Source organism: Carassius auratus, chromosome 39 (genome assembly GCF_003368295.1).
Source record: "Carassius auratus strain Wakin chromosome 39, ASM336829v1, whole genome shotgun sequence".
In the NCBI taxonomy this organism is placed as follows: Eukaryota; Metazoa; Chordata; class Actinopteri; order Cypriniformes; family Cyprinidae; genus Carassius; species Carassius auratus.
Window position 1 is genome coordinate 11476130 of NC_039281.1, and position 12568 is coordinate 11488697.

A 12568-nucleotide genomic window follows, 5' to 3' on the forward strand; every position below is an offset into this window, starting at 1 on the left:
CAGGGAACAATTACAGGAACACTTTACCCCTGTATTTGCCGGAAGCACAGTGTGAAAGGGGCTTAGGTGTTGAGTTGATTAGCTGATTGGCATGTCACCATGTTCTAATTTGTTGAGAATTGGTGGGTTTGTGTTAAATGAGAGCCAAAATCATCACAATTAAAAGAGCCAAAGACTTAAACTACTTAAAGCTGCAGTAGGGAACTTTTGACGCTCTAGCGGTTAATAAACAGAACTGCTTGCGTCTTGCGGAAGAACATCGTAGCCGGAACTACTTCTCTCTGTTTATGTCTATGAAGAATCACAAAAGTACTGGGTTACTCCGCCGCGGTACCCCCGAAGCAATCTAAAATAGTCAGAATATAAACACTTATTATAGGTGCACCCTAGTGATTCAGAACAAGCCAAAAACACGGTTTGGAAAATGGATTCATGGTGTACTCGCTTATTATGTTCATTTTTCTACATTTTGAACACAAACAAAGTTACGGACCGCAGCTCTGATTGGTTGTTTTTTACCGGGAGCGGATGACTTTCTGCAAATGGCAATAGGACCACTGGGAGGAGCCAGAGGAGCTTGATTTTTTTTCACAGATTATCTGTCTCATATTCTACTGTCAGGATATAATGACAGGTTTAACAAATATGTAAAAAATATATTTTTACAAAAGTTCCCTACTGCAGCTTTAAGTCTGTGTGCACTGAATTTATTTATTCCACAAGTTTCACAATTTGAGTTGAATTACTGAAATAAATGAACTTTTCCCATGACATTCTAATTTATTGAGATGCACCTGTGTGCTGCTGAGCGCAGGGTATTCAATACTTTGTCAAATCTAGTCTTATAAAGCATATTGCTCAGTGACCTGAGACTCTCCATAAACCATTCAGACATGTTTCAAGGTTTTTTATTTTATTTTTTTATTTTTTTCAGAGGTTAACATGACACTTTGTATAATGAGAAGCAAGTTTGTGGTGTAATGTGAAATACTGAAGGTCTCAAATTAGAGGTACATTTTTGTGCTCTCTTGTTTGATTAGGAAATACAACTCAAGCTATTATGCGAGTGTAATGGAGTGCTAAATGCAGACAGATGTTTTGATAAAGTTGTCACCACGAATGTAAAAACTGTTAACCAGATGCCGCCAATGGGACCCCAACTCAAATGCCAAAAAATAAACTCACTCTCTTTGGGCTCCCCTAGGCTTTAGATCTGCATCCTTCAGGTCTTCAAACATGTCAGGCTTTTGCAGTATTCCGTATGTGTTGGTGTTAATACCATAGGCTTATGTTTGGTGGTTTATAAGAAACAAAATGGTTCCCAGTGGGGTCAGATCTATTTCTGCAGATTAATTAAAAGGTGTTGAGTGGCCGTGCGGCACGGGTGGCTCACATGGGGCAGGGCGTTTGACACTGAGGGCCCTGTTCTTACTTAGCTGTTAACTCTATGTCCCAACATTAATGGAGGCCCTAATGATGTGTTATGAATCTTGGGAACTAAGTATGCTGTGAAAACTCACCAGACACCCACTGCTGAGCGTAAACCCTCTCAATTAACAGCCTGCCCTTCTGAGACCACCGATGATAGCATACTACCTACAGTGCCAGCATGCCCCACGCAGGATTTGATGTCACAGGGACAGGTGGGAGGCTCTGAATCAGATGTGATCCTCACACGTTCAGATGATGCGGTGGTTTTTGCTCTGTATCTGCAGTGTTGGGAGACATTATTTTTACAGTAAGGTGTTAAAGCATTGCGCGATTCCTTATAAAAATAACTAGTTATGTCACATCTTGACATTTTATATTGAACACGCATCTATTTACTTTTTTGTTTCTTTTTGCAGCACTAGATGAGAAAGCACTTGTATGTTTCAAGATTCAGTTCTGTCAAAATAAGAGCCATTTAACTTAGTTAAATGGATTTTTTTTTTATGGAAATGGAAAATGGGGAAAATAAAATGCATTAATAATAACTACCATAATAACAATACCATTCAACAGTTTGGAGTCCATGAGATGTCATCCACAACTGTTAGCCAATCATAGCAGTGGGCTTTTACACTTGGTTTGGTATTCTAACTCGCTGACAATTATTCATTTTATAATGTGCTTCCTACATATTTTATGTAGGCGTGACAACTTAAAAATTGTGTACCCCATGTGTAACTCTTCCCCAAGTTTCTTTTAAAAGAGGTAAAGTTTCAATTTGTGGAGTGGCAGATTTAAATAAGTTTCAGGCAGCGCTCACTTATTCTCGAAGGTTCCCACAGAGTCATTTCCTCAGCGCATGCCTTCAGTAACAATAATAACCATCAGCCCACAGAACATGAACAAACATGCAGCACAAAGACACTCCCTGGAGCAGGTCCATTACCCGCCATCATCAGTAGTGGGGTGTGGGGGTTTCTAGAGAGACCACAGAGAGGCATGCAGATCTAGACGAAGAAATCACATCCTTCTCCCTGCTCAAGCGGAGGTCTTTTTATATTACTCAAATGGGCAATCAGCCCCCTCTCTCAGAAAAGTCAAATGCTTCTTTCATGGGTCTGATGAAGTATAATGACCAGAGGACAATTTCCACTCTTGGGGCCTAAAATGGGATTTGTAAGGCCTGTAAATTACCTCAGTGTGCATTCGGGCACCGGTTTTAACCGGCTTTAATGCAAAAAGACATAGGCTGAAACACACCTCCAGCCTGGATACGAGCACTGGATGTTAAATTAGCATCTCTACAAAGACCCTTCTTTAAGACCCTCCGCAACTCTCCTGCGGTCTTAAGAATCAATGAAATTAGTTCTGAACTTTTTCATAATTTGGCTCCTTAAAAATAATGGGAATTGAGATGAAGGATGTTGGTAAGGTTACAGAAAGTAATTTCTGAGATGTAATGGATGGATGAATAGATAGATATATAGATAGAGAGATCCATTACTTTAGATGAGTTGACAGGTCTTTAAATAACACCATCCACAACTGTGAACTCAGATCTGCACAGATGGCTTCTTACACACACAGACACACACACACAATTAATCACTGTGATAGAGTATCACTTTTTCCTCTTTCCAATGATCTGCCACTCACCTTCTCTACCAGTTTTAACTGTATTTATTTGCATTTATATTTACATTTATTCACTTGGCAGATCCACCAAAGTAGCTTAAAAATGTACATACTGTACATTGATGTAAAGCTAAAATAGCCAACATCTAAAAACTTATGGTTATGATAATCTGTTAACTTACTGTATATACATTAGAGATAAAAAGTAGAGTATTTTATGAATTATGTACATACTGTATGTATAAAGAATTTTAGCATTTTCAGTACTGATCTCAGAGTTGCTGAGTTGTACAGCTTGTGGTACTGTTTCCTAGCACAGCCTGAAAAAACATGCAAATTATAATATTGTTGACTGTTGACTGTTTGTAATATTTCTGTAAAATTTCTGTTAATTAAATAACCCTGAAAATTAGTGTTAATAATGTGTAGAATTATTATTACATTTTTACTTTTTCTGGTCCACACAATTTAGTATATGCAGTTGTCTTTCCATACAGCTAGTAAAAGCATGACCTATAAATGGTATATGTTCAGGTGGTGAAATTTTTTTGCTGGTAAACAGTAGTTTATAATATAAAAAAGTGATGATTTAGACAACTTAGATACACTGTATTTGATAGCTGTAGGAAGCAGTTTGGCAACCTCAGCAAATGCATGACATGTAGGTTCTACTATTTGAGGACCACTGTCATGAAAAGATTGAGCACAGGAAATAGAAAGCCAAAGGTTAAGAAAATATGGAGCATGGTGGCTCTTACAACAGCCACTGGCAGCACAGGTGAAGTGTGTGCAACGAAGAAAGAGACATGATCTCCAATCAGAGGAGCTTATGAGAGACATAAATTCCAGATTCTCAGAGGGAAGGAAAAGTGTGTAATTGAGTACATAACCTACAAGGAGTTGCCTCATGTTGTAAAAAGCACTGCATCCACCAGCCAGTGTGTAATTCTGAGCATCTGAAGTGTTCAAGAAGATAGAATGAAATGCACACACACACACGAATGTAGTATTTTGAAGAACTTTAAAAGAACATATTGAAGTTTTGAGACATCTTGATAATATTACAAGGTCTTGGGTTTGGGATGGTGGGTTTGTTTTTGCTGCCTCTCTATGTGAAAGACCACCTCCTCTGGGAGTTGTGATTTCGACAGGCTTTGAGTGTGTTTTTGGGATCGGTCCCCACTCCGGGAATGATTCCCAGTTTGAGAAAAAGATGCCCATTCTTTTGGTATACTATGGTATTTTTCCATCTGGCAGTACTAGAAATTTGTAAACATAAGAAGGGAGCAAGATGGTCTATTTCTTCACAGTCTGCAGATCTGAAACATTAGGCTTGTATGTGTTTCCATGGCTTCACTGCCTCTAAACTAACCCGAAATGCTTTGAAATTTCTTGTGGTATCAGTGCTACATTGATTATTTGATATCAAATGGATTGCATGCATATATTTTAAATGTAACTTAAGTGTCCTTTTTGAGCCATTGTACATTAGGGAATATGAACAAAATATTTGTCATGTCTCAGTCTAATCTGCATAATCACAACTGTTACACAAACACGTACAAACCTTGGACTAAATTTTTGTTTGTTTGTGGTTTTCTGTTTTATACAAACCTGTTTTATAATTTTTTGGGGCTTTTATGAAAAGCAATATCAAACACTGCACAGTGGGAAAACCTGTTTATGAGGTGTTGGAAGAAATGTTAGCAGTGCAGTACATGAAGCTGATTTCATTTAGAGGTGATAAATGTATCAGGTTAGAAGTTTGTTGAGTATTAAATGTGGTGTTTTGTGTTGTTGTTGCCCTCGCAGAGTACATGGATCTCTCCCCATTCCTGAGCTACTTCATGTCAGGTACAGTACGGTCTGGTTAGACTGATAGCAGTACTAGCTGTGTTTCTAGCATTACTTGTAGCATAGAACAATCTAGAGTTATTTTGTAGCTGTGTAGTTATATTAGCATTTGTAAATGTGGCCAGTTCTCACAGCATAAAACTTAAAGGGTTAGTTCACCCAAAAATGAAAATTGTCATTAATGACTCACCCTCATGTCATCCCAAACCCGTAAGACCTCCATTCATCTTCGGAACACAGTTTAAGATATTTTAGATTTAGTCTGAGAGCTTTATGAGTGTGTTCACGATGCTGCTGACGTGTTTTCTGGTGTGCCCAATAACAAAGATAACACGTCAGCAGTGTCGTACGTCAGCAGCTTCACTGCAGTGTTGTGAACGTGCTCACAACAGACCCGGAAGAGAAGACAATTCTGAATAACATCATCATTTTTGTTATTTTTGGACAAAAATTATTTTCGATGCTTCAACAAATTCTAACAGACCCTCTGATGTCACATGGACTACTTTGATGATGTATTTCTTACCTTTCTGGACATGGACACTTTACCGTACACACAGTTTCAATGGAGGGAATGAGAGCTCTCGGACTAAATATAAAATATCTTAAACTGTGTTCCGAAGATAAAAGGAGGTCTTACAGGTTTGGGACGACACGAGAGTGAGTCATTAATGACATAATTTTAAATTTTTGGGTGAACTATACCTTTAAGTAATTTTAAAAAGAAGAATTATCTTCGATCTACCATATTCAGAAGTGGTTTGTGTTTTATGTCCACTCACCACATAATCAGGAATAAAGCGACTATGAAGGTCTCTTGATTTTAACAATATCGATCTTAAAGAGTGTTAATGAATGAAATCGCTTCTTCGTTTACAGCTGATTGGAGGGCATGCATTGACTATTTTAATTACTGGAGAGAAGAAATTGGTTGGGCATGCCCTTTCCTCTAATTGTTTTCCCACAGCCTGTCCTTAATTGGGACTCTGTTGTGTTTATCGATTCAGTTTGATGTGCTTTAATTTTGGATGATGTGCGCTATATATATTGGTTAGTAGAGGGCTTCTGTCCAGCTCCCTGTGAATGCGGTAGTCGAGGTTTTGTGTGTGCATGAGCGCAGTCACATTCATCAAAGTAGGAGGTGTGATGCTGTGAGGGAAATTTCACAGCAGGTAAAGAGCTGCAGGATAAAATAGGCCCCTTAGCCCTGCACCGCACATAACCTGACGTCTGAGCTGACGTCTACTGATTTGAGCTGTTAAACCTCAGGCTCCTGCTGCCCCCCTTTGCTTTGTGAGTCTCTGCCTTAATATAGTTTGAATGTTCAATTCAGTTCTATTCAATTTATTTGTATAGTGTTTTCCACAGTACATGCTGTATTGTTCCAAAGCAGCTTTACAAAGAATAGTTGCCTTAAAACCTCCAGAGAAAACATAGTGACAAGGAAAACTAACATTTATCTGAAGTGTGTGTGTACTAAGAGAGAGAGAGAGAAAGAGAGAGATGCAAAGGTTGTGAAAATAACATTTGTTTTGTACATGCCATCGGACTTTGTGTTAAAGACTTTGAAGCTGACAGTGCACTGTGAAACTAGTCCATTAGTTTAGTTGGTTAACTTCCTTGTTTAGTATAGCTGCAGTGTGTGTAAATTACTTTGTTTCTTCAAGGATGAATCAAAGCAGCATCAATGACTTCTCTCAGGCCATTTCCTCCGTACGCATCAACGACTGAGTGATTGTGTTTTTTTTGTTTTGTTTTGTTTTTTTACCACTTTAGGGAACTTTACTTTAGCTGAGCTGGGCATTTGTGAACCAGCACCGCATCAGAACGCATACTGCCCGGACATCGGCCTCTTACAGCGCGGCTACTCTCTGAGCGCCGGCTCAGATGCAGACTCCGACCCAGAGGGCCCAATCTCTCCAGAGCGAGCTATCCAGCTGTGGGCCGGCCAAGACATCAAGTCCCGCCGCAGTTCTGGCCTCTCCAGTCGGGAGAACTCAGCTCTCACCCTCACCGACTCCGAGAACGAGAACAAGTCTGATGACGAATCAGGTGAGAGATAGTGTCAGAGAGCGAGAGCACGTGAGAATTAGCAGAGCAGAGAGCGAGTGTCGTGTTTACGAGAAACCAAGGGTGCGAGAAAAATCTTTAAGGTGTTTAGAGTGTAAGGTGTGTGAGAACAGATGCCAAAAATGTGCAACATGTGATAAAACATTCACTTTTATTTGTTTGACTCGTTTAGAGCTGAATGAAATTTCATTTTGTGTTGCTCTTACCTGGGTGTCACTGTGCATCAGTAATCATTTCCCAAACCACATCTGCTTTTGTCAGTCGAACTGCAGTGCTTTAAAGAAGATGTGTATAAATAGACCGGATACATACTTCGTCGATTCCACACTTCTAGTTGATTTAGTGGCATGTTAAATCTTAGCATAGTTTGTAGAAAGTGTCAGAGTAGGCTAATGAAAAGACAAAAACTCCTCCTAATTAATTGAGATCTCAACGTATCAGACCTCAAACAGATCCGTCAGCTGTGAATTGTAGCATCGCACTAACTCGCTCTGACAATTTATCAAACTATTCTAAAGCTATTAAACACATAAAGAAACACCTTGGAAAGCAGTCGTTTTCATCTCGTCGGCTGATAATTGCTTCGCAGATAATTGGCACGCTAATCTCCAGGCCGATGTTTCTTAGCGCCGTCTTCTGTTTTTGTGGCACAGAATTGCATGTGCACAGCATGTGCCAGTCACCATATCACATGGCTGTCTGCTCCGACAGCAGTGGACGGAAGCTGGACACCGTCTCTCAGTGCGGCACCTTAGCTCATTCCCATTGAAATCCCAATTAAATGACACCCAGGCTGTGCCTGATAATCTGTGCAGGATGGGTGAATCACAGAGGAACCATCTTTGGTAAATTAAACACTGTTTTTTAAAGCTTAAAGGGGTCATATGATGCTGCTAAAAAGAACGTTATTTGGTGTATTTGCTGCAATGAATTGTGTTTATGCAGTTTAAGGTAAAAAAAAAAAAAAAAACATTATTTTCCACATACTGCACATTATTGTTTCTCCTCTATGCCCCACCTTTTGAAACGCGTTGATTTTTACAAGGCTCATCGGTCTGAAAAGCGATGTATGCTCTGATTGTCCAGCTATCCAGTGTGTTGTGATTGGCCGAATACCTCAAGCATGTGACAGAAATGTTACGCCCCTTAACATATTGTGATGCCCTGTCCAGCCGGAGCGACAAGACATAAACATAAAACCCATTATAAACATGATATAAAAATGATTTCTAGTCGTGTCCTCTTTTGGAAGGCCAAACAAAGTAGTTTTGCTTTCTCAATGAAACAGCATCACACGCCTTGAGTGAGTGGAGGCCGGAGGCCTAGAGTGAGCCGTGGCCTAGAGTGAGTGGAGGCCGGCTTGAGTGAGCAGAGGTGGGTGGGCTTGAGAACAGGGCTGCAGGTGGATTCTACGAAAGAGCGTCCGTTGGGCTTGCAGCAACCACATGTGACAACCCTGGGCTGGACTCCGCTTCATCCACAGTGAAAGCCGCTCTGGTGTTCCAAAGTACCAACTTGATGTATTTCATCAGTGACCAGCACGGATCAGCTCAAGGCATGAACGGATATCATCCTCTTTTGGAAGGCCAAACAAAGTAGTTTCACTTTCACAGTGAAACACACAACATCTATACAACCTATAAAAGGTATGCCTTCTTTCTTTGCGTGGATGTATGAGCAGTGTTATGCAAATCTTTCCAAATAGTGATGTAGAGATGTGGGGGCATGTTAGAACGAGAGGTTTTAGTGGGGTGTGGATGAGTCTTAACTTTTATAAAGTATATCTTTTTGGATTTGAGACTATAGTCTTTGCAACTACAGAACTCCTTCATGCACCGAGAGCTTGTGACACTCCAAAGTGAAAGGAAAAATTTAAATTACATCATATGACCCCTTTAATAAAGTGTTGACTTGCACCAACAGCTATAATACTGAGATTCAATACATATAGTCAAACTATACATAAGAGTTACTTTGCTTGTTTAGGCAACTAAGCACATTAAATAAAAAATAAAAAATAAATTCCAGAATTGGTAATAACATACTTAAATTCTATATACTATATATATATATATATATATATATATATATATATATATATATATATATATATATATATATATATATATATATAATAGCATACCGGTATACCACCCTCACTGTTTGTACAAGATAACTATTTGAAGATGTGAATTCAGTAGGCAGCTGACATATTAGCATACTATTACTCTTTCTGCCATAAAAAAAAAGATTAAGATCTGACTTCAATACAATATTACAAATAATATGCTTACTTTTATGAAGATGAATTCATTATCCTATTCAAATTTTTGTTTTTTTGTATAATATTTTTTCATATAAAGAAAAGATTCAGTATACTGTTCTAAATAGCATGAACATGAATTTAGTGCAATACTCTCTCTGTTTCTGCCTTGTAAAGAAAACAATTCAGTATGTTTTGTTCTACTAACATACCTTCCTGTTTCTACCATATCAGACTACTCTGAATAGCATACTACTAGAAGAGTTAATATGATTTATATATTTTCAGAAATGAATCCAGTATGAAATTGGCATACTAGCGTATTACAATTTCTGCCATATTTTTAATATGAAGTTAAGTATGTTATTCTTAATAGAATACTATCATAATTCTTATAACACCTTTTCTGCCATATGAAAGTTAGAAAATATGAACTCTGGATACTATTATGAAAAGCATCTAGCATGCTACCAAAATAGTTTAAATGTTTTGGAAATATCTATATATTTTTTTATTTAAATACTATGTAAGTGTATAAACATTTGAAGAAATTAATTCAGTGGGTGATACCTATAGCAGCATACTTGCTTCTTACTTTTTACTGTTTCTGCCATATAAATAAAAAGTAAGAGTATTATACTATTATGAATTCAGCCCATCTTAACCATTTCATTGAGCGGATGGTTCATGCATCTTATTCATGGCAGGAGCTAACATATGCCTAAAATAAGGCTGCTATAAGCCAATCAAAATTCAGATGTTTTTATTATTTTAAATTGTGATTGGGCAATCATCATAAACATCAGAATATAAGTACAGTGTTTCTACAAGGATGATTTTACCCAGTTTTCTGAAAATTGGCCTCATGCATCCATTACATCTATTATGCTCTCCACACGTTCTCGGATTGTTGCTTGTGGCTATTTATATTTACCTTTTTTTATGATACATGAAAAACTAGATAGGGCATGATTGATACTTCTGTGAGGCTTTGCCTGAGAAAATCAAGCTTTCTTGCAGCTGAACCGAATTAGAAGCGGGATATTGCTTTCAGTGGATGTGTTCTCACAAGGAAGAAAGTGTTTGTTCAAAATAGAAGCAAGTAAATCTGTCATTTCTGTCTTTCCACTTCTAACACACTTTGAAGTCTCACCCCTATCTTTTTTCTTTCACATTTTTTGTGTATGCCAATGCACTTCAATATACTTCTCTATCTGATTTTCCTTTTTCGTCTCGTTATATGGATGTGTCAGAAGCACCAATCACTTGACAGGTGTCACTCACAAAGGGAGAGCGAATGGGGTCAGAAGAAAATTTTCATCCATTATCACTCTCTGTCTGGCTCTTTCCAAATACTCTCCTAGACATAAAGGCAGCTTTCAAAGTCTACCACCCACTTTGACTAAAAACATCCATCTGTACTTTTGAGATGTTAGGTCTAGACATGAGCATACTAGTAAATATCTGATTGGGCACGGAGTCAGAAGAAGTTAAGATAAAAATAGCAGTCACTTTTCAAGGTTCTTCAGACAAGCAGCTTTTAGTGAAGACTGAGCAGCTATGAGCTTTATTTGTTTAGTGTTATTTAATGTATGTTAAAATGAATACAAGTTATTACAATATGACACATACGGTTTATAGTGTAGAAATACAAAAAGCCTCTTTTTTCAATTTAAATTAAAACCATTTGTAAACTATTCAGTTTATGATTTTGCAAGACATGTAGGAGGTTTTAAAATGCATGACATCAAATATATAATGCAGAATTCTATTCACTCTTCATCAGCTTTGAGAATTGTGCCTCATAGAAATAAAAAATACCATTGATCATCCTTGCTGATTAAAATAATTTTTTATATCACATATGTATATGAAATATAAATGGTCCATACTGACACACTAAGGTGATGTCGGCGTAAATGAGTTGACATGTTTCAAGTATTCCCGCTGGTGTAATTTTTTTTATTTATTTTTTTTATACCTGCTGGTGTACCCTATTGTCATGTAGCAGATGCGACCGTTGTTTTTTTTATCCACCAGTCTCTTGCCATCACCATGGCTTACAGGGAATCCAAAGTGCACCCAAACACCAGACCTGTTGGTTATTGGAGGATCTTCTATTTCTGGTCTGTTAAACGCATTGGCTATTTTGCAACGAGCCTTCAGCGCGTACTGAGTGAGCGAGCGCCTGACTGAGTAGCCTACCATAAACATATAAGTTGGTGTTTTTTTCTTCTTCGGAGTTGTCAGGGGCGTTGCCTGTTGCGTCGTTTGGGTTATTGGGCTACCTTGTTGAACGCATATTATATTTCACTTTTTTTTTTATATATATAACTAATTAGTCCAACGAAGCGTTCGGTACATAATGCGTACCGAACCGAAAGCCTCGTTCCGAACGGTTCAATACGAATACGCGTATCATTACACACCTAATATATATATATATATATATATATATATATATATATATATATATATATATATATATATATATATATATGTATATATATATATATGTATATATATATATATGTATGTATATGTATATATATATATGTATATATATATATGTATGTATATGTATGTATATATATGTATGTATATATATGTATGTATGTATGTCTTTGATCCTTTAAGCTGTTTAATGGCACTCGGTGGGTGTTGCAGTGCATCAGTTCAAAAGAAGTTAAATAAAAAGTGCCAATCCTTTAAAAAAACATTCTTACAGGGCTCTGGGGGTGAACTAAGGCCTCCTGTAGCGAATTGGTGGGTTTTGGTTAGAAAAATATCCATATTCAAAATGTAATAATCACTTTAATCTCATATTCATTCCCCCGGAACTGCTTCAGTGTACAACAGTGAGTGCAAGCTACATTAAAGTGATTTAAGCTACATTAAAGTGAGAGTTATTTGCTACAGGAGTACATCGTTCAACAAACACACAAAGCACCTTTAGGTCATTTTTAGCTCAATTCTGAAGTAGTACAAAATGAATCTAAAATATCTCTATTCTAAGGTTCTAGAAGAACCTGGAAGTGTCTTCACCAAGCATTTGTTTGTAAACAGTAATTGAATATATCACATTGTTCACCATCATAAAATAGCTTCTTTCACTCTGTAACTTCATTCATAATTTGCACACTATAAGATAGTTTGGACTCAGCTCATTTAAAAGAGTCAATAGTAAATTAAAGCGTTTGATACCCAAACAAAACAAACTCTTATTATATTCTTGCTGCTGATCGATGGTGTCTCTTCCATGTGATCCTCCTAGAATATTCTCATCACTACTTTTTGATGTTGGGTGAAGTGCAC

The 12568-nt window shown here is 37.5% G+C and overlaps 1 protein-coding gene across 2 annotated transcripts in view; it reads left to right on the forward strand.

The window, feature by feature from the left end:
- The window catches only part of LOC113057912 (teneurin-2-like), a 182111-nt gene extending 175101 nt beyond the window's left edge, over nt 1-7010 (forward strand). For both annotated transcript variants that reach the window (XM_026225508.1, XM_026225509.1), the window contains one exon: nt 6697-7010. In XM_026225508.1, the coding sequence (XP_026081293.1) occupies nt 6697-6983 (287 nt within the window). In that variant the 3' untranslated portion in view covers nt 6984-7010. The remainder of the gene's footprint in view (nt 1-6696) is intronic.
- Nucleotides 7011-12568: the final 5558 nt, after the last annotated feature.